Raw genomic sequence first — 22,686 nt, forward strand, 5'->3', positions numbered from 1 at the left:
GATTTCATTACACTCCAGAGCTAGTTAGCCCCTCCTCCCTTTTCTCACCCACCCTTAACTTTTCAGCTTCTCTTTACATGGTGTCTCCCCTTTTAGACTGTAAGCTCCTTGAAGGCAGGGACCTTCTTATACTTTTCTTCATATCCCCAGAGCTTAGCACAGTGCCTGGCATAGAGCAGGCACTTTATAAATGTCTCTTCACTATAACTCAGAGTAAACAACTTGTCCAAGGTCTTCCATACAGCCAGGACCAGAACCCTGGTCTCTCCATTTCCAGACCAGAGCCCTTTCCATCATGCTAACAAAGAGAAGTGTTCACCCGGTCTGAGCAATCACCGTGTCCATTATTCCTTAGCCCTGGGATTAACTAACAGACACAAAGGTTCAGTCAGCGGCTGGCTGTCTCTCCAAATTATTAGAGTAACTTTAAGCTCCCCAGGGAGCCTCCCCCATAAGTTTCTAATTTGAAAACCAAGCGTTCACCAAAAAAAAAAAAAAAGCCAGGGCCCGGCCAGAGCTGGAGAGCATGTGAACGGGAGCTGGAGGGGTGACAAACTTAGCTTTGTCTCCACTGGAGTTAGAGTCTGCTCACTGACAACAGTTGCCTCCTGTTTCTGGACCCAAAGTCACCAAGAAACATAAATGTCCCTTTCTGAACACTACCAGGACAAGCTCACAATTGAACTCTCGCTGTGGGAAAAGTACTTTCAAAAGAAGCTTCTTTGAGAATACTAGCTTTTTTTTTTTAATTTGCAGTCAACGGTTATATCTTTTTCATAAATGGTCATCTTTCAGTGGGTAAAGCACAGCTAAAATGCTGGCTTAAGACTGGTCATGCCTAGACACACCATGATGGCTAAAACCACAAGTCTGAAGTCATTATAGCAACTCCTCTGTTATGTGGAACACCTGGAAAAAGAATTGCTCTCTTAGAAAAGCCAGGGGTGGGGAACTTTCAGCCTTGAGGCCACACGAGTACAAGCTTTACACAACACACCCTTTTATTAAGGGGATTTGTTCTATGAAGTTTGGAGTCAAAGGGCTGCACCCAAGGACCCAGAAGGCCACATGTGGCCTTGAGGCTGCTGGTTTCTCACCCCTGCTCCAGACAGTCCAGCTGAGAGTTTACCCTTAAAAAAAATCACCAAATTTTTGGTCAGTTTAGCTAGAAATCTTTACATAGAAAAAAGCTACGGTGAACATCATTTAACATGATTATTAAGGGTCTTCAAGGCAGGTACCAGGGTACTGTGGAAAGAATGCTGGATTTGGGATCAGAGAACCTGGATGGCCCAGGTAACCTTGAACAATCTCTGGGCCTCAGTTTCCTTATCTATGAAATGAGCAGGTTGGAACAGATGACCTTCCAGCTCTTTATCTATGATGCTTTGAGGAAGAATCTCTCTCTAAACTCAGCTGGGCTGGCTATACTTGAAGCTTTTAAGAAAGATGACCACTTATCCTAGATCAACCTAAAAACTGAGCTTTTGTTCGGTATGGTGGTACACACTTGCAATATCTAATAACAGTTAGCATGTACATAGTGCTTTGTGGTTTAACAAATACAAATATTATCTCATTTTGGCCTCACAATAACCTTGGGAGGCACGTGGTCTTACTAAGTCCATTTTACAGCTGAGAAAACTGAGGCAAACAGAGGTTATGTGATTTTTTCCAGGGCCACACAGCTAGTAAGTAAACACCAGGATCTGAACTTATGTCTTCCTGACTCCAAGCCCAATGCTAGAAATCACTGGGTCACTTGAGCTGCAACAGGGCTAAAGGCAATAAAGTACCCACACTAAGTCTGGCACTAGTACGGTGAGCTCCTGGGCCATCAGGCTGCCAAAGGAACAAGTCAGTCCAGGTCAGAAAAATAAAGCCACTTCTGTGCCAACTGGCACTTGGATCAGGATCATGAGTGGCTGCTGAATTTCCAGCTGAAGCAAGATAGGGAAACTGACTCTCAGAACAACCAAAAAAGACTATGAAAGATGTTCCAGGCCAATTTGCCAGAAGTCCTTTGCAAAAAAAGTCACCTCAGCTGTGCAACTAAAGCATAAAAACAGGTCAGTCCCACAGGAGCAGCCTTAAATAAAATGCAGAGACCTGTGATTCTAGTTTGGCTGGACAGAGAAAAAGGATATGCTATTCTGAATCTCTCAGATTCCTTTTATAGTTTTTTTTCCCCTTATGTAATGCTTAAACATTTAAATCTTTTTTTCCCCCTGAACTTTGCAAGACTCTTTAGAAGGTATATTTCTGGCTTAGTGGCTTTTCCAGCTCCTGCTGTCTTGGGTCAGACTTACCCCAAGGATTTGTGGGCTGTGTAGCCCACATCTGGCCCAGGGTAACAGCCCTGATTTTCACAGTGGCCTTCCATGCTGACTCCTCCACTGGTACCTACCCTATCCTGTCCCAGATTTAGGTCTGAGCGCTGACAGAATGAAGTGATGGCTAATGAGGCAGAATGCCACACAAGTCCCCTTTTCTCTAACCTATCCATTCTACTTTACCATGGTCTCTGTGTGGAAACAAGAGAGACTATTTCTGATAAGGGCCTCATTTCTAAAATATATAGAGAATTAAGACAAATTTATAAGAATACAAGCCATTCCCCAATTGATAAATGGTCAAAGGATATGAACAGACAGTTCTCAGATGAAGAAATTAAAGCCATCTATAGTCATATGAAAAAATGCTCTAAATCATTATTGATTAGAGAAATGCAAATCATAACAACCCTGAGGTACCACATCACACCTATCAGATTGGCCAACATGACAAAACAGCAAAATGATAAACGTAGGAGAAGGTGTGGAAAATTAGAACACTAACACATTGTTGGTGGAGTTGTGAAATGATCCAACCATTTTGGAGAACAATTTGGAACTATGCCCAAAGGGCTATAAAATGTGCATACCCTTTGACCCAGCAATAGCACTTCTAGGACTATTTCCCAAAGAGATCATACAAATGGGAAAAGGACCCACATGTACAAAAATATTTATAGCAGCTCTTTTTGTGGTGGCAAAGAATTGGAAGTTCAGAGGATGCCCATCAATTGAGGAATGGCTGAGCAAGTTGTGGTACGAATGTAATGGAATACTATTGTGCTATAAGAAATGATGAACAGGTTGACTTCAGAAAAACCTGGAAAGACTTGTATGGTCTGATGCTGAGTGAAGTGAGCAGAACCAAGAGAACTTTGCACACAATAACAGCCACGTTGTGCGATGACTAATATTGATAAACTTAACCCTTCTCAGCATTACAAGGATCTAAGACATCTCCAGAGGCCTCATGATGGAAAATGTTATCCACATCCAAAGAAAGAACTATGAAAGTTGAATCACTACCATTTTTTTTCTCTTCTGTTGAGTTTTGTTTCCTCTTTCTGATGGTCCCTCCTATTGGTTTTAATTTTTACTTACAACTTCACTAATGTGAAAATGTTTAAAAGGAATGTAAATGTATAGCCTATACCAGATTGTGCACCATCTTGGAGAGGGTGGTGGGGAGGAAGGGGGAGAAAAATTTTAAACCCAAAAGCATATGGAAGTGATTGTTGATAAATCAAAATAAATTAATAAAATTTTTAAGAAAAGAAAAAAAAGGAACAAGAGAGACTAGTTAGTAAAAATCAAATTGGAGAAGAATGAGCAAAGGAGCAGACTTCTCCCATGGACTTCTCCACAGAGATGTGCAGAGAAGATGAAAGTGTGGACTTTGCTACAAGCTAGAACCCCTGAGATGAATCATTTTCAAGCAGAGACTGAGGAGTTGGCATTGGGGGCTGGGGAATAGGGGAATAGATGGATGATTACTAATGGATGATTATTTTGTCGTGAACTTAAATGGCTGGCTGCAATCCTGCCTTCCACATACAATTCTACTCACTGACCATTGTGGCTACTTGATGAGATCCCACAGTTGTTGGCATTTACACTTGTGACTACAACAGGGATAGCTTCCTAAGGCAATATTCTTTTAATTGTGATTAGGAAATCTCTCCCTCCCCTTCCCCTTCACCCCCACTCCCTGCCTCACCTCCCATTTCTCCAAAGCCATGCTGCCCCAATAGGTTTGGGAAACATGAACAAATTCATAATATTGCCACTACCAACCATTCTTATGTTATCCCTGGAACTCCTACCCATCAGTCCTAATTCTGCCTCCTGGAGCAATATGCAACAATTCCTTTTTCTACATAACAGTTTTTTTCAGTTGCTTTCAGAATGTGACTTAGTGTTCTCCATTGGGCTGTCCGGTCCTCAATCATTATTATAAGATGAAGTACCATGAGTTCAAGAGTGACCGCAGGAATCAAAAGATGTCACAAAATTGATGGAAATGTGCTCATTTGGGAGGCGGCTGGCCTTGGCTCCAGCTTGAGTCCTGGCTGCATTCCTAGCTACTAAACGGAATGCCAGTTGTCATCAGACCCTTTCATGTACCTTTGCCAACCCTGAGCACCTTGACAGCTGTCATGCACTGCCTAAACACATACTCATCTAAAGTACTAGAAAGAAGTTTTTGAAGAACGACTGGATGGATGACTGCTGATTAGCGTATACCGTGGAAAGAAGGGACTCTTGGCCAGGTATATGTCTCAGCTGGTCCCCTTCATCTCCAAGACTCTGGTATACTGTGCATTCAGTTCTAAATGACTTCTGCCTGTTATATCCATCTCTAACAGTTATCACTCATGCACCTGACACTCTACAGTAGGGTTCAGTAGCCTATGGCTAATGTGTCTGAGCTGATTCTGGGACCCACTTTAAACAGCACACCCAGACTCTTAACTACCACTCTGCAGAACAACTACCTGCTGTAAAAGTTAGATGGTAAGCCCCTCACCTCTAATATAAACGAGATGCAGCAGCTGCCTCCTCCCCATATCACTCAGCACACAAGAAAAGATAGACATCAGAATCCCGTGCTTTATCACATCACAAGCAGACCAGCTGTTTTCTAGCAGGCCACAACATTTAATTTTCCTGAATTTCTCAACTTACCTCAAGTTTCCCAAACTGTAAAAGCGTGACTCGCCGTCAGTTGACCGGACCACTTTCAGCGTGAACATGGGCTGGAGCTGCCGGAGCTCTAGCAGCACAATTGCTAGATAATGGATGAAGAGAAGGGCATCCACAAGGGAGACCGCGTATTGCACAATGCCCTGGTAATTTCGGTCCCTAGAGTCCAGGATGCGGACACCATAGAAAAGCCAATAGGAAACCACAAATAGAAAAATGAGGACCAGTAAAAGGGCCCGGAACACAAAGATCCGAGGCATTTCCACCGTCTGACGACGGAAAAAGAGGGCCCAGGTCCCGATGAGAAGGATGAGGAGTTTAAACGCCACTGAGATGAAGAGCCCTTCACATATTGTGCCACACGGTTCCAGCTCATCCCGCCATAGAATTGGAGGTAAGAGAATGAAGGCAATGGGGGTGAGGAAAACAAGAAGACCTAAGACTGCCGCCACTGTCAGGCCAAGGTAGCGTCTGCAATCCAGTCCAACGCTATCCTCCATGTCCTTGCTGATCCTAGCAATGTCCTCCTGGGAGATGCTGTGTTCCGAGGTGCCAGTGATGGCTGTGGTGGTTTCTCCCCAGTTGTCATCCTAATGCAGAGCACAAAAGGCAATGTGAATCAATCACCGCTGACCAAACCTCAGAGGAGAAGTCGTTCCTCAGAAGCCACAGTACCCAACCCATCCCTGATCAGTAAATTCTCTGCCTCCAAAATATCCCCAAGAGCAGGTCATCTAGACCCTGCTTTGGGAGTTCTAGCGAGGAGAAACCCCTCCTCTTCCGAGGCAGCCCGTCCCACTTTGGGGACTCCATTCATTCTGCTGAGCTAGAAGCCACCTCAGAAGACATCCAGTCCAAAGCCCTCATTTTATAGGTGAGGAGAACTAAGGTCCAGGGAAATGAAATGACTTGTTCAAGGTCACAGAGAAATGAAGTATCAGAAGAGGGATTTAAACCCAAGTCTTCTTGACTTTGGAGCCAATGATCTTTCCCTTATACCACTAATTAGTTACTAGCATGTCATTTGTAATAGCTAGGAAGTGTTTGGAGGTATAATGAGCCATCAGTAGAATACCCAGAAATATTCCTCAATTATCATGTGGGAATGGAAGAATGTTTGCTATGTAATTAAAGATGACTTCTTTGAACACTAAATTTTAGGGGGAGAGGTTCTTAATAGAGTGAAAATAACAATATTTTCTTGATGACTCAGGGTTAGCTGGATTTGGAGTCAAAGAAGCATATGTGACATTGGGCGAGTCATTTCAATTCTTGGGGCCTGAGTTCCCAAATCAGAAAAAAGAGGAGTTTGGACAAGAAGATCTCTAAGGTCCTTCTTATCTCTCAATCTTATTATCTTATGCTCATTATTAATATCAATGATATTATTCTAAGATAATGATGCTTTTCAATAGGTATTATGGTGTACAGGGATAGTTCTCCCCCATACTAAATGGTTCCAGGCTACTATACATTTAGTTCTCATGTCTAGTTTTTTTAATTCTTCAGTTGTTTCCCCCAAGTCATAATCCCAAAGCTGTCACCTCTCCCTGGCATCTGGCTATTTTTGCAGTTAACTTTCAATATTCCAGAAGCTATAAAATCATACAGAGCAATCTCATTAGGACTATCCATGAAGAAGAATAAATAGGCCCTGTAAACTATAATCCTATGTAGGTAAAATGCGGGAGGGGGGGGTTAAAAATGGAATACAAATGATCTGGGTGAATGCTTTGTGTCATGGTATGGTAGGAGCAGCACCTGTTTTATGTAGATTGGACTGGTTTTTTTGGCCCAGGGAATGAAGGCTTGATTTATTAGTATGGCTTCCTTGTCCCCCTGAGTCATAAAGGACCGAAATGATGGGAAATGGGTGCTCTGGAGGTTTTATCAGAATTCCTGCCTTCCTGATCTGACCATTGTCAATTTCTGTGGTAATTGCAGAGGTAGACGAGGATGGGGTAGAGGACTAAGTGCCGTATGTATGTATGTGTTCATATATATAAATTATACATGAGTAAACTATATCTATGTAAAATAGCAAATGTGTAGCAGTTTAAGAGTGGCAAAGGACTTTACAAATTTTGTCTCATTTTATCCTCACAACAACCCTGGGAAGTAGGTGCTATTATTATCCCCATTTTGAACATGTCTTAACTGATTCTAAATTCAGCACTCTATACACTGCACCACCTGGCTAATCTTTTAATTGTCAAATCTCATGGCCTTTTCTTGGGCTTTATCCTTCTTAACCTCTCTGTAGCCTCTGACACTGTCAATCACTCTCTTCTCAATTCTTTCTTGTCTCTAGGTTTCTATGACACTACTCTCTGCTGTCTCACGGTTCCTTCCCAGTCTCCTTTGCTGTATATCCTTGCAAACCATGTATGTCTCCCAAGGCTCTGTCCTGGGCTTCTTCCCCCACTGTTTCACTTGGAGATCTCATCAGTTCCCATGAATTCAATAATCATCTCTATGCTGATAATTCTCACAACCATCTGTTCAGCCATAATCTCTCTGCTGACCTCCAGGCTCGCATCTCCAACTTCCAAATGTCCAACTGGACATTTAAAATTACATGTCCCACAGACATCTTAAACTCAACATGTCCAAAATTGAACTTATTACCTTCCCTCCTCCCCCCTCAAATCCACCTCTCTTCCTAATTTCTCTGTTACTGTTGAAAGTATTACCATCCTCCCCGTCACTCAGGCTTGTAGTCCAAGTGTCATCTTTGACTCTTTACTGTCTCTCACTGTATTCAATCATTGCCAAGTCCTGTCCTTTCTACCTTTGTCATAATACTGTATATGTCCCCATCTCCCCTCTGACACTGCCCCCACTCTAGTTTATGCCCTCAACTTCTCACATCTGAGCTATGGCAATGACCAGCTGGTTGGTCTCCCTGCCTCAAGTCTCTCCCAACCCCAGCCCATTTTCCACTTAACTACCAAATTGATCTTCTGAAAGTAGAGGTCTGACCATGTCACACCCCTATTCAGGAAACTTCAGTGGTTCCCTATTACTTCATAAACTGGCCCCTTCCTACCTTTCTACTCTTACATCTTACTCTCCTTCATGCATTCTGCCATCCATTAACACTGGCCGCCTTGCTGTTCCACCAACAGGATATTCCACCTCCAGGCAATTTCATTCATTTTGTCCCATGCCTGGAATGGTCTCACTCCTCATTCCTGCTACTGATCTTCCTTCAAGTCTCAGCTAGACTCCCATCCTCTGTAATAAGCCTTTCCCAGGCATCCTTCATCACAATGTCTTCCCTCTGAGATTACCTCCTATTTATATGGTCTGTGGCTTGTTCGTGTGTAAAGTTCTATATATTGTCTCTCTCGTTAGATTGTGAGCTCCTTGAGAGAAGGGGCAGTTTTTGCCTTTCTTTGTATCCCCAGCCCTCAAGCCCAGTTTCTGGCACGTAGTAGGTACTTAATAAATGCTTGTTAGCTTGACTTTATCTAGGAAGGCAAGCCAGGGAAAATTGCTCTTAAGCCCCTTAGTAAATTTTTCCTTTTTCTTTTTTTTTTAGTACTTTCTTATTTTGGTAATTTGATTGCTCATCTACTTTGAACCAACTGTTCAGATTTTTAGCCACCTTGTCATTCCACTGCTCAGTAAACTCATTCAGGAACCACCAACAGTCTGAATCTGAGTGTCCAAGGAAGTTTTACCTCATTGGTTTACATAGAAAGCAAATCTGTAAAACTCATGCAAAGGCAAAATAGATTAATGTGCCCAAATGAGATCAATGCCTAGGCTTAGTGAAGTACAGATATACAGCTAAAGGGATAGTAAAGGCCATTTAATCCAACTCCCTTATTTTATAAATGAGGAAACTGTAGACTAGAGAAGGGAAGTTACTTGCCCATGGTCACACAGGTAAGAAGGGACAGGGTTCAAGCCAAGGTTCTCTCACTCCAAATCTACTATTCTTTTCATTGTACCAAGCAAGCTACCTCTTTGCAATAAGTATGATAATTGAGTCACCTGGGAAAACACAAATGAAATTGAGGCAGTATCCACTGTCCCCTGGGGCTAGTGATATCTGGGTCATAACTGAACTAAATAAGTTTAGATCTTGTGATAATTTGGGTGGCAAGCTACAAGAACCATGAGAAATAGGAGCCAAAAAGGGGTCCAGATCCAAGAACCACTACAAAAATTAGTTCTTAAACTCAAAAAAATAACATACGAAAAAAGAATCTTGCCCAAACTGAGGTAACAAATTCATTGAGAACATAAGGTCACTGGCTATATATGGTAATTTTTTTCTGCAGTGTTTACAGGTAGAATTAAATGACTATGCTAGACTATGCCTAGCAAAACTGTTCATATTCTAACAATATATATATGTATATATACACACACACATTTTCATATGTTTGTGTCTATATACATAGAGATACATACACACATATATATGTTTAATCATTATTGGCATGTATCTATATGTACAGCTAACTCTAAACATTGACTAGTGTTCTTTTGCTGAGATAATAACCACACCAGCATACATACCTGTATGCTCAAGAGGTACCCTGCAGAATAATTGCCAAGGACCTGCAATAGACCAGAAGAGCTCAGCTCTTGCTGGAAGTTATCTGTCTAGGGCAGTGGTGAGTACCCTCCAAAAAAAAAAAATCTGGTCCAAACCTATAATTAGAAAGTGGCCCTCACATATCCCAGGGTCATTTAACATTTCAGAGATTGGATTGCTTTAAAAAAAAATTTTGAGCCATGCTACATGGACACACTATGTAATCTAGTTTGTAGATCAACTTAGGAGAAGAAAGCAGTGGGCTCTTGACTACTCCCAGAGAAATGTCCAATGGCCAATATCCATGTATATTCAGAAAAAAAAGCATGATATAGTGTAAAGAATGCTAGATTTGGAATTAATGGACCTGAGTTCAAACCTTAGCTCTCCCATTTACCTGTGGCCTTGGGCAAGTCATTTCAACTTTCTAGGCTTCATTATCTTCTTCTTAAAATAAAGGGTTGAACTAATTTGCCTTTGAGGTCAATTTCAGCTCAAAAATTAACAAGCTTCAATGAACTCTAAGGTTCTGTCTTACTCAAAATTGATGTTCTATTATTTTATGATTCAGAGGGATGCACTGAAGTCAGGATTCTGTGTTCAAATCCCAGTTTGTCATTTACTGTGAAACCTTGGATAAGTCACTTTCTATTTGAAAGTCAAATTTTCTATTCAGCTCTGGTCTTTTCATCAAGAATGCTTGAGAGTCCTCTATTTTGCTGAATGATCAATTTTTCCCTTGAAGGATTATACTCAGTTTTGCTGGGTAGGTGATTCTTGGTTGTAATCCTATCTCCTTTGCCCTCTGGAATATTATATTCCATGCCCTGCGGTCCTTTAATGTAGAAGCTGCTAAATCTTGTGTTATCCTGATTGTGTTTCCACAGTACTTGAATTGTTTCTTTCTGGCAGCTTGTAATATTTTCTCCTTGACCTGGGAACTCTGGAATTTGGCTACAATATTCCTAGGAGTTTTCCTTTGGGGATCTCTTTCAGGAGGAGATCTGTGGATTCCTTCAATTTCTATTTTGCCCTCTCGTTCTAATATATCAGGGCAGTTTTCCTTGATAATTTCTTTTTTTGATCATGGCTTTCAGAAGTTCAATAATTTTAAAATTCTCTCTCCTGGATCTATTTTCCAGGTCAGTTGTTTTTCCAATGAGATATTTCACATTGTCTTCTATTTTTCATTCTTTTGGATTTGTTTTACAGTGTCTTGATTTCTCATAAAGTCACTAACTTCCAATTGCTCTATTCTAATTTTTAAGGAAGTATTTTTTTCAGTAATCTTTTGGACTTCCTTTTCCATTTGGCTAATTTTTCTTTTTAGGGCATTCTTCTCCTCATTGGCTTTTTGGACCTCTTTTGCCATTTGGGTTAGGCTATTTTTTAAGGTGTTATTTTCTTCAGTATTTTTTTGGGTCTCCTTTAGCAAGCTGTTGACTTATTTTTCATGATTTTCTTGCATCACTCTCATTTCTCTTCCCAGTTTTTCCTCTACTTCCCTTACTTGCTTCTCAAAATCCCTTTTGAGCTCTTCCAAGGCCTGGGACTGATTCATATTTTTCTTGGAGGCTTTGGATGTAGGAGTATTGACTTTGTTTTGTTCTTCTGGTTGTATAATTTTGATCTTCTTTGTCACCAAAGTAAGATAATATAGTCTGACTCTTTTTGCGCTGCTTGCTCATGATCCCAGGCAATTACTTGAGTTTTAAACTCTTTGTTAAGGTAAGAGTCTGCTTCCAATGTGGAGAATGTACTGTCCCAAGCCTCAGGGGTTTGTACAGCTGTTTTCAGAGATACCTGTAAATTTTCAGTTCTTCCAAGGTGGTATGATAAGGGGCGAGGTGTTTATTCCTTTCCTGGCCTGTGACCACAAGTACTCCTTTCTGTCCTGTAACTGTGAGGAGGGGTTCCTGTCCACAGCCACTACAAGCTCCACCACTCCAGCGTTCCTCCTCACCCCAGGACTTCCACCTAGAACTGTGACCCAGGTCCAAGTACTGGCAAAGAGATCCCTGCAATCCTCCCTGATCAGCCACTGGATTCCCCCTCAGTCTGTGGGCTGGAAGCTCAGGAGGCAGCTGCCCCCTGCCCCAGGCCACGCTCTTGGGGAACTGGATCTGAGACCCCGGTGTTCCTCTCTCACCATTGCAGAGACAGACTTTTCCCACTGACCTTCTAAGGTGTCTTTGGCATTTGTGGATTGAGGAGTCTGGAAACTGGCACAGCTGCCCGCGATTCAGTCCTCTGAGGCCTGCTCCAGATTTACTGCGGCCTGTGTGCCCACGCCGAACTGCGCTCCTCTACCAGCCCAGTGCAATATACCTTTCTGATCAATCATCCAGGTTGTCTTGGCCTGGAAATTTGTTTCACTCTCCCTTTTTGTGGGTTCTGCTGCTTTAGAATTTGTTTAGAGCCATTTTTATAGGTATTTGGAGGGGTTTGGGGGAGAGCTCAAGCAAGTTACTGCTTTCACTCTGCCATCTTTGGATAAGTCACTTTCCATCTTCTGAGTCCATGGATTAAATTACCTCTACAATTCATTCCAGTCTAAATCTGTGATCCTTTGGCCTCCAAGCAGTACCACTTATTGTATCCATAACACCACAATATTCAGAGAAACAACTGTACAGCCAGATCTGCTGGAATACTATGAATGAAGCTATAGTACACCGTCTGACACTTGGGAAAATTAATGCCACGGGGCCTTAAGCTGGCTAAGATCACTGCCAATCCATCTGAGAGTAAGAGCCCCAAGGGGTTAACATGTAGCTTGATCATAATGTATAAATAACACTATTATAATACCAGGCAGAGCAACACCCTGGGAGACATGTCTGCACATACACATGTCTCTTTAGGCAAACATATGTGCACAACTCTGGAGTTTGATTTGAGTGTCTGAAGGTGTGTGTACTATCCCTGATGGCTCGTTTGAGGGGGTGGTGGTGTCTGACTACACATATGCTTATGTGTAGTCTGTTTGTGAACGAATTTCCATCTGGGGAGTCGGGGGTGGGGGGGATGTGAATCTACAGATACAGTCTCCCAATGAGCACAATGGCACAAATTTCATTGCTACTGATTCTCACGTTGGGCTCTGAATGCTGCCTTCACTACTTTCTCCAATCCCTCCCAATGCTAACTGAAGTCCTCTGTCACTATGACTTTTTAAAGGTGACCCCACCAAAGGAGGCAGCAGCTCAAGGATTTTTTCTTTCTGTATAGAAAAACTGCTTTATTCAGAAACAAATCGCAGACTCTCAGACTTAGAAAATTTGGTCTGACCTGTATGTTTATAGGCACTTCCTTCACAACATCCCCAATAAGTATCTGTTCTCCTCTTACAGAGGTGCTGGAGAACCCATTAACTCCCAACACAGTCTATTCTCCTTTTGGATAGCTCTAATTATTAGGAAGCAGGTTCTTCCCCTTACTTTAAGCCTAACTCTACCTCTCTGCAAATTGTATCCACTGTTTCTACCTCAGTTCTTTGGGACCTGGCAGAATAAGACAGTTACCCTATCTCCCTCAAACCTCCTTTTCTCTAAGCTAAATAGCTCCAGTTTCTTTGACCAATTATATGGTCTGTCTTCCAGTTTTCCCTCTCATCACCTGTGGCTCCAAAGCCTCTAGTCAGTTATTCCTCTCCTCTAATGCTCCCAAATGGTTCCTTTTCTTTGATTATGTCTAATAATTCTGGCTTATCTCTTAGCACCATATAAAGTGTGGATAAGTAACCTCTGACTTAAGAGACAAAGTAATCACTGAGGCAACAGAGTACCAGGCCGTAGGCTCTCAACAGGATGGAAAGAGCTAGATAAAAATGAATGAACATATCAGAAAAATAAATGTGAAAACCACAGGAGTAATAAAGACAGTGCACTAACAGTGAGAAAAAATATGAGCTGAAATGGGCCTCTGCCGGGCAATATCATCTTTTCATTTCTGTTCGGTTCCCTCTTTCGTCCTTACCTGTACCTCCTCTCCTCTAGTGGAATCATTCCCCAACAGTGGTTCTGCTGGAGGGGCCTGAATGGTGACAGATTTTTCGGAACGGCTGCCATCTTTACTTCGAGGGGATTTGTGTCTCTCTCTGTTTCTCTCCCTGAGGAGCAAAAAAAGATACAAATATGAATATGGATATTGATATGAATAGATAGATATAAATATACATATGTATGCTGTTGTTGATGTAGCTGTGTCCAACTCATCGTAATCTCATGAACTTGTTCACAGGGTTTTCTTGACAAAGACACTGAAGTAGTTTGCCATTTCCTTCTCCAGTGTGTCGCCATCAGGGGTTAAGTGACTTGCCTTGGGTCACACAGCTAGTAACTATCTAAGGCCAAATATGAACTCAGATCTTCCTGTTTCCAGGCCTGGTGCTCTATCCACTGCACCACCTCGCTGCCCAATAGCTATAGCAATAGATATATTAAGATAATTAACTTAATTTCCTTTGTGACAATTCTCTTGTCATCATAAGATCATAGGATTTAGTGCATGAAGGAACCTTAGCAATCACCTAATTCTAACTTGAAATTCAACATCAATTCATTCTGGATTTATGAAAATGTTATTGCTGATATGCAAACCACACTATCCTCCCCAAGGGCTGAACTTGTTTTCTTCATGTAGAATTTTTTTTCTGATGACACTTATTACCTGTGTGACTATGGGAAGGATACATTCTTGTTGGGCCTCACTTTTCTCATTAGTAAAATGGGGATGATGCAGTATCTATCTCATAGGGTTGCTGGGTCATCACATGAGAATGCATGCAGAAATTCTTTTTTTTCTTTTTTTTCCTTCTTGGGTTTTTTTTTTGACGACCATTACATTGCAATGTAAGTAAGTATCAACTGTTATTATTACTCTTTCTTAGCCAATGGCATGCATTAGAAGATACTGCTTTTTCTCAGCCCTACACCATGGTCTAGCACAAACAGGAAAGGGATTCTAAACTCATGTTAGACAATATGGTTGTACTATCAACTCCATAAGTTCAGGCCTGAAAGTCATTCTCCAATGACACCAGCTGATCTCAGAAACCCCCAAATACCCAGAAGTGGGGGAAAAAAACAGGAAAAATGCCAGTGTTTTTCTTTTCAAAAAATATGATCCAAGTGGTTATAAGCACTTAAGGGAAATGGGCATTCAATACCAGATGAACGTTCTGGGTGGTCGTCTAGGGATCCTTGAGCACACCCTGCAGTAATCCAATCTGGAGGTTACAAAACGTATCAATCACAGTGGCAAAGCCCTCGGAGAAATGGGGTCACAACCTGTGCATTAAACACAGATGGAAAATGGCACTCCTACTCACAGCTGCTGACTGGGGATCAAAGGGCTTCCACCATTCAGGCCCCTCAATTGGCTAGAGTAAATAACTAAGTGGGCTGCCCCTCCTTCCCATGGGATCTCTGTGCTCCTCAGTGCAGCCTCTGCCGCCAGCCAAACACTTGCCCTCATTCCCAAGAATGGTTACAATGCACTAAATGGGACTAACAGTAAAAAAATACATACATATATATATATATATATATATATATATATATATATATATATACACACACACACACACACATATATATATATATATATATATATATACATATATATACACACACATATATATATATTTGTTGTGAAAGTCATGCAGCTTACAGCAAAGTGAGGTTAAAGAAATTAATTTTAAAAAGTTAGTGGCAATTCAGACACAAATTTAAACTATTTGTACTCTGGCTAACATTGAATTTCCATCTTACCAATGCCCTCCCTTCCTAAGGCAAGGCACCATCCTTCTATTTATTCACTTAATCTCTCTTTCTATGTACGAAATATATACAGTAAGAAGTAATTTCATCTCTGTTTGTTTGTTTTTTGCTAGACAATGGGGTTAAGTGACTTGCCCAGGGTTACACAGCTAGTAAGTGTCAAGTGTCTGAGGCCACATTTGAACTCAGGTCCTCCTGACTCCAGAGCTGGTGCTCTATTCATTGCACCACTTAGCTGCCCCCACACAGTAATTTCAATAGGAAGCGAATGATAACAACTGATTTACTAATTAACCAAGCCATTTACCCACAGACCCTTCTGACTTTGTGTATCAATCACCAAGCATTTATTAAATGCCTACTCTGTGTAAGGTGCTGCATTAGGTGCTAGAGATAAAAAGACAAAGTCAGCCAGGAAGAAGCTTGTAGTCTATTGCAATCCATTGGTAGTCCTATACAAGCCAAATCCTAATAATCAATAAACATTTATTGAGCCCCTACCATGTGCTGGGCACTGTGTTAAGCTGGGGATGCAGAGAAAGGCAATGTCAAAACTGACAGGAAATCACAGAATCACAGATTCAGGACAAAGGAGATGGGATGGAGGTGGCGAAGACGAATCCGAGAAATAATTTAGTCTAATCTCATTTTACAGATGAGGGAACTGAAGCACAGAGACATGAGGTGATTTGTCCAAGGTCAAACTGCTAGTAGCGGAGGTGAGATATGAACCCAGGCAAGCCTATGGACCTTTTAATCTGGAGCTCTTTATATTACATACTGCATACCAGAATATCACTTGAATGACTAATACCTCTATGGCAATGGCCCTAACCTGGGCCAATCTGGGTAGTAGAGGCACAGGGCCAGGTACTCCTACTTCCAGTCCTACTTGTTTCTAAGGGAACTGAGAGCAACAAAATAGAAATTCTCTATAATCTGATACTCCTTTGATAAAAATCAGGGTGAGCCTGACAAAGGGATCTCTATCTGATAGGAGGTTTGTCTTTTTTTTTTTTTTTAAATCCTATGAAGCTTGGAGTCATAGCTATCCACAATCATCCTGGCTAACAGATCTTCCTAGCTATCCAGTCTGACTGATTAGCTAAATTTAAGTGTCAGCCAGAAGATATTAATGAATGCCTTTATTTTCTTCTTTTTTTCCTCTTAAGGGGTGCTATGCAAACAGATATCGAGCGGGTTTTTTTGTTTGTTTGTTTGTTTTTTAAGGAGGCTCACTAGATAAAAGTTTTCACAAACTAAGATCACCAAAGGGCACCCAATGGTGCCAATGGACACAGGCCAGGATAAAGTGACCCTCCCATCGTGGTGAACTAGTCATTGTAACTGTTTGTTTTTAAAGGATCTGACCTGTAAAAACAACTTTCCCATGGGTCACCAGCTAAATAGACACCTTCCTTGGTCCCCCAAGCTTCCCCTACAAAACTACCTAATGCTCATTTGTGTATATTCTGTACATATTATCTTCCCCGTTAGAATGGAAGATCCCCACAGGCTATTTTGCCTGTTTTTGTACTAGCATAGCAGGGGAAGCTAGGTGCTCAGTGGATAGAGTACCCTGCCTGGAGTAAGGAAGACTCTTCTTCCTGAGTTCAAATCAGGCCTCAGACACTTAGCTAGTTGTATGATACTGGGCAAATCCTGTTTGCCTCAGTTTCTTCCTCTGTAAAATGAGCTGGAAAAAGAAATGGCAAACCACTCCAGTATCTTTGCCAAGAAAACCCCAAATGAGATCATGAAGAGCTGGACATGACTGAAACAAGTGAACAACAGCTACTTAGCAAAGTACCTTGGAATCAATCAATTAATAAGCATTTATTAAGTGCCTAGTACTGCCAGGAGCTGTGCTAAGTGCCGGGCATACAAAAAGAAGCAAAAAAATAGTCCCTGTCCTCAAGGAGCTTACAATCTAATAGCACAAAGGAAGTACTGATTGATTAATGACTACCAGAGAGAGATGCTTAATAGTCAAAGAACCTATCACACCACTCTTTACCTTTGAGGACAGGCAAGAAAGAGACTCCATAACAACCACAATTCCCCACTAAAATTCCCAATCCCAATCCCCAAATTAAAATGATCCCAGAGCCATTCTAATGCTCAAAGTTGTACACAAGGAAGTCCCCCGAAGACATCAGTACTCTCTCTACAGTATATTACTATAGCACACAATACCTCACACCTTAAAACAAAGTAAAGCTCTGTCAGATGTCCTCAGGAATAGGTGATAATATTTACAGGATCATAACAGCAGAGATCCAAAAGGGATGCTGGAGGCCATCTAGCCAAATGCCATCCTTTTACATATGAGGAAACTAAAGCTCAGGGAAATTAAGTGACTAGTTTATGGTCATACCAGTAGTAAGGATCAGAGACAGGATTTGAACCCAGACCCTCTGACTTCTCCCTGAAACAAAGGCTGATCTCCATTACATCAGACTTCAGGCACTTTCTCTAGCTGTCCCCTATTCTTGGAACATTCTTACTACTCATCTCCATCTGCTGGCTTCCCCTGCTTCCTTTAAGTTCCAACTAAAATCCTATCTTCTACAAAACATCTTTCCCAATCCCTCTTAATTCCAATGTCTACCTTCTTTCAAACATTTCCTACTTATCCTGTATTTAACTTGTCTGTACATATTTGTTTACCCTCATTGGATTGTGAGCTCCTCAAGGGCAGGGACTGTCTTTTGTCCAGCTCTTAACACAGTGCTTGGCACACAGTAGCCACTTAATAAATGTTGACTGACATCAATATTCTGCCATCGTTTGATGGATAAGTCATGAAGAAGTAAAGCTACAGGTAAGCCCCAAAAGCCCAGTCTCCATCTACTATGCCACACTGCCTCTCATTATTGATGTATATATATATATATATATATATATATATATATATATATATATATATATAATTTATATAATTAAACTTGCATTTATATAATTAAAGTTTGCAAAACACTTTATATACCTTATCTTTTCTGACAGAACAGTTCTGTGAGGCAGATACTATTCATGATCCTATTTTTCATAAAGGAACTGAAGCTCAGAGAGCTTAAACGACCTGCTAAGGGTTACACAGATAGTAGGTCAGAGGTAGGATTTGAACTAGGGTCCTTCTGATTCCAAGTGCTTTCTATTATACCCCATTGTCTTATACTTAGGTGTAGCTATGATAGCACATAGATCCTTCTATCAGTAATTCTATACTAACTGGCTGTGTGGTTCTGAACAAGTCATTTAACTTGTTCCTACGTCAATAAAATGGAGCTAATAAGAGCCCCTACCTCACAGGGTAGCTAGGAGGATCAAATGAATTAATATTTGTAAAGCACTTTGCAAACTTTAAAATGCTATTATAAATGGCAACTATTATGCTGATGATGGTGACATAATGGGAAGAGAGGAAGAGGAGGAGGAGGAGAAATAATAACAATAAAACCTTAAATGCATATAGTGCCTTAAGGTTTATAATTAAATTAATTGATTTGAATTAAATTAACTTAATTAAATTTAAATTAAATTAAATTTTACAGCCATCTATCATTTTCCTTTGACTCTCACCACTCTCCTGTGAAGTAGCTGATGGAAGTATTCCTATACCCATTTATCAGAGGGATAGAGATTAAATGACAAAGCTATCCCTAAGTAAAATGGGTTTCCTCCCATTAGAGGTCCAAAGCAGGCCTTGGGTGGACACTTGTGTTGGATGGAATCTGAGGTCCCTTCCTACTACGAAATTCTGTGATTCAATGACTTGCCCAAGGTCACATGGCTAGTAAGCATCCAAAATGAATCTGACAATTTCAATGTCCTATGTTTTATACCAACCTCTTAATATGGATTCAGATAAGTATATTTGTATAACTGTGTGCAAGTGAGGCAAAAAAATAAGAAAATCTGTAAGAGTATCTGAGTGAGGCACGTGTCTGTCGTTCTATGTGCACATGTCTAGCTATGGAACACAAATGGTTTTCCAGTTAAGCTGAGAACTGTCACTTACCCCTCCTTTCTTCCCTTCTACAACCACCCCCAGTTCTAAGGCTCAGTTCCCATATGAGGGAAGCATTTCCTGAGAAGGTGGGGTTTTTTCCCATCCTGATTCTTCCCTCCCACAAATAGCTGCACCATACCTACGGTCCGTCACCCTTCCCTTCCCTTTACCATTACAAGCTGGTCCTCAATTTTTCTCTCCCCTAACCCTAGGTACAGGCCTTCTTCCAGGTCCTGCCTGATTCTGAAGCCATCTCTAAGTTAATCCACTGTCAGCTCGAAGACTGTTTCCCTGTCACTTGGAGCTGTGTGGGAGATGACAAGGCTGAAAATAAAAGACAGATCTCTCCTGGGAGGCAGTTCCTCATTTCCAGTGAATTCTTTTCCAGGTCTTCTCTTCAAATCTCAATCATTCCTATACCCCTCTACAATAAAACTGAAGGGGAAATACTAATCTACACAAAAACAGTGGCATAACAGCACTTTCCCACCCAATACTCCCAGCAAGCTAACTGGAAAACTACTCTCCAGAGACTACAGCTTTGCAGCCAGGCTGCAAAACTCAGACAACAGCTAGACAGTTCACATTTGTCCATCAACCTGGCCGGACTACCCTCAAAGGGTAATCACAATGTCATCAGGAGTATCAAGTTCAGAACTATTTTATCATTTCTCTTTTGAAATCGGACTCCTACTGAAATTACCCCCCCCAAAAAATAGTGCAGCCCCTTTCGTATCCAACTATCTTATTCAGATCTGTTCAAATTCTGAGCACATCTAAAAAAAAACAAAACAAAAACCCTCACTCAGTTTTCACAGACATACACACCTGGGTAATGCTCTATGCTTGGCTGGATCAAGGAACTTCCTCATTAACTAGTCCTTGGACAGGTACTATTACTGCTCGGAACACTGATAAAGAACACATCACTATGCACCATCAATAAAATACATCCCTTGCCCTAGGGGGTTCCCAATCTCTACACCACAGATAACATACCTCAGTCACAGAATTCATTCACCCAACCGAGTGGTTAAAGCTCAGCAGTGTGGGCAGCTTGTCAATTGTGTGCATCTATAAATCTCCTCACAGCCTAGATAACTTTAGAACAGTTTCAAGGGATTTGAAGCTGGAAGGGAGATCCTCTAGTTCAGCTCCCTCATTTTATAGACAAAGAAACAGACCCATGACTTTCCCAAGATTATTCATGTAGCAAAAGAGGAAGGATTCAAACCAAGTTCTGACTTCAAATCCCATGCCTACAACACCAAGCTACCACCTATGTCTCTTGAGATATTCGATTAAATCCATGAACTGGTATATATGTTCACCTGTCACTGGCAGAATGTCAAGGTGTCATAGAATCACTGAATATCAGGGAGAAAAGAGATCTCTAACACATAGCTGCCTATATGCTTTCAACAACAAACCCATGTGTAGTAGTAAGCAAAGCAGGTGGGGACAGACAGGAAGAGCCCTGAAAAAGTAGACTGAGATGTCATTTTTGCACCCTACTAGGTGTGTGAACTTGGCCAAGACATCTAGCCTATAAGCCTTAGTTTTCTCTACTGTAACATGGGGGTAATGAAACCCAGACTACCCACCTCCCAGGGCTAAGATGATATTATATCAAACAGCTCTTTGGACTGTGAAAATGTTATACAAATGTAAGGCTGACAAGATCGTAGGTTTAGAGCTGGAAAGGGTCCTTTGAGATAATTTGGTCATAGGATATTAGGACCACAAACTTAAAAGACAGTTTTAAAGGACATTTTGTCTAACCCTTTCTTTTCATACATGTCGATACTGTGGCCCAGAGAGTTTAAGTGACTTGCCCCAAAGTGACACAGGTAAAAAGTAGTAGACATGGGATTTGAACCCGGCCTTTGATTTCAAATCCACTGCTCTTTCCCTGGTACAACGCTAACCCTCTAATATGCTCATTCTACAAATAAAGAAACCTAAGGCCTTGAGAGGTCCCAGCAAAATGGCCTCCATCATACAAATGGTGAGTACAGAAGTTAGGAGGCAAACAGGTTCACTGTCTCCAAATCCAGATTGTTTTCATCAGCCCAGAATGCCTATCACGATGCAGATATCTCAGAAGGCTGAAGGCTAAGGCCAAGGCCCTTTAATATTCATGAGAGCGTGCCACTCAAACTGGCAGTAGGGAACTGCAAGCAATTATTTACTCAACCACAGCTAATGCCTATTTGCAAAGTACTGGGCTGAGCATGAGGGAGACACAAAGAAAGACCATCCACAAGGAGCTAATAGGATGCTGCCAGAGGTTCACAGGTTTAGAGCAGCAAGGGGCCTTAAAGAGGCCTTATCATCAAATCCCCTTCTTTTTTACAAATGAGGAAAAAAGAGTGACTCATCTAAGGTTACACAGATATTAAATATCAGTGCCAGGTTTTGAACACAGGTCCTCTGGGTTGAATCTTAGCACTCTTTTCACCGTCCCACAATGTTTTCCTAGTAGAAAGAATACTTTTGGTCTTGAGGTCAGAAGACCTGGGTTCAAGTGCTGTCTCTAGACTATAGCTATTTAGCAGATAGTTATAGGATCCTGAGCCAGCTATTTAACTGTTTCAGGTCTCAGTTATCTAATCTGTAAAATGGGAGAATACTTGTACCACCAACCTCACAGGATTACCGTGAGGAAAATGCTTTGCAGAGTTTAAACACTGTTTAAGTGTTAATTATTATGAACATCTAGAGGGGTGGGGGTGGAGTGATAAGTTGCCTATGCGAATAAATGGAATATCAATTAGATAGGATACCTATACACTCTACAAAATCAGAGCAGGGCCTACTATAAGGAAACAGGAAGATGAGGGGAAGGGCTTCACGGAAGAGGTGGTATTTCAGCTAAGCTATGAAGACTGGATTACACATCAACAGGCTGAGTGAGATGACAGAAGAGGGAATTCCAGGCTAAGAAACAGTGCAAACAGTCTATTGTCCTCAATTCATCATTGAAACCCCCTACTTTCTCTCCCAAACAAAAAGAAACCAGGCAAATCATTAAATCCCTCAGAATTCTGGCTTATATAATTTTGGGGAAGAGAAAGAAAGGTGAATATGTTGCCAAGGTATACGCTTTCCTAGGCAAGTCTAGGGAGTTAAGATTCTGAGTTGTTTATCCAATTGTTCACATTTATTTATGCCCTAACTTGCCTCATCATTTGAAAGGGCTTCCACAGTTCGGGCACCTTCTCTGTTGTAATCACTTTTGTTTTGTTATAAATTATTTGGAAAACCTCAAAATACTCAGTTAGAACTGATATTCCAATACAA

The 22,686-nt window shown here is 41.3% G+C and overlaps 1 protein-coding gene across 2 annotated transcripts in view; it reads right to left on the reverse strand.

Annotated features, from left to right (window-relative positions):
- Window positions 1–22,686, reverse strand: part of VANGL1 (VANGL planar cell polarity protein 1) — a 76,542-nt gene that overhangs the window by 35,697 nt on the left and 18,159 nt on the right. For both annotated transcript variants that reach the window (XM_021002518.2, XM_021002509.2), the window contains exons 3-4: window positions 13,567–13,699; window positions 5,019–5,626 (exon numbers count right to left, since the gene is read on the reverse strand). In XM_021002518.2, the coding sequence (XP_020858177.1) occupies window positions 5,019–5,626; window positions 13,567–13,699 (741 nt within the window). The remainder of the gene's footprint in view (window positions 1–5,018; window positions 5,627–13,566; window positions 13,700–22,686) is intronic.

The sequence above is a fragment of the Phascolarctos cinereus genome, unplaced genomic scaffold (assembly GCF_003287225.1).
Source record: "Phascolarctos cinereus isolate Bilbo 61053 unplaced genomic scaffold, phaCin_HiC Scaffold_5;HRSCAF=322, whole genome shotgun sequence".
Classification (NCBI taxonomy): Eukaryota; Metazoa; Chordata; class Mammalia; order Diprotodontia; family Phascolarctidae; genus Phascolarctos; species Phascolarctos cinereus.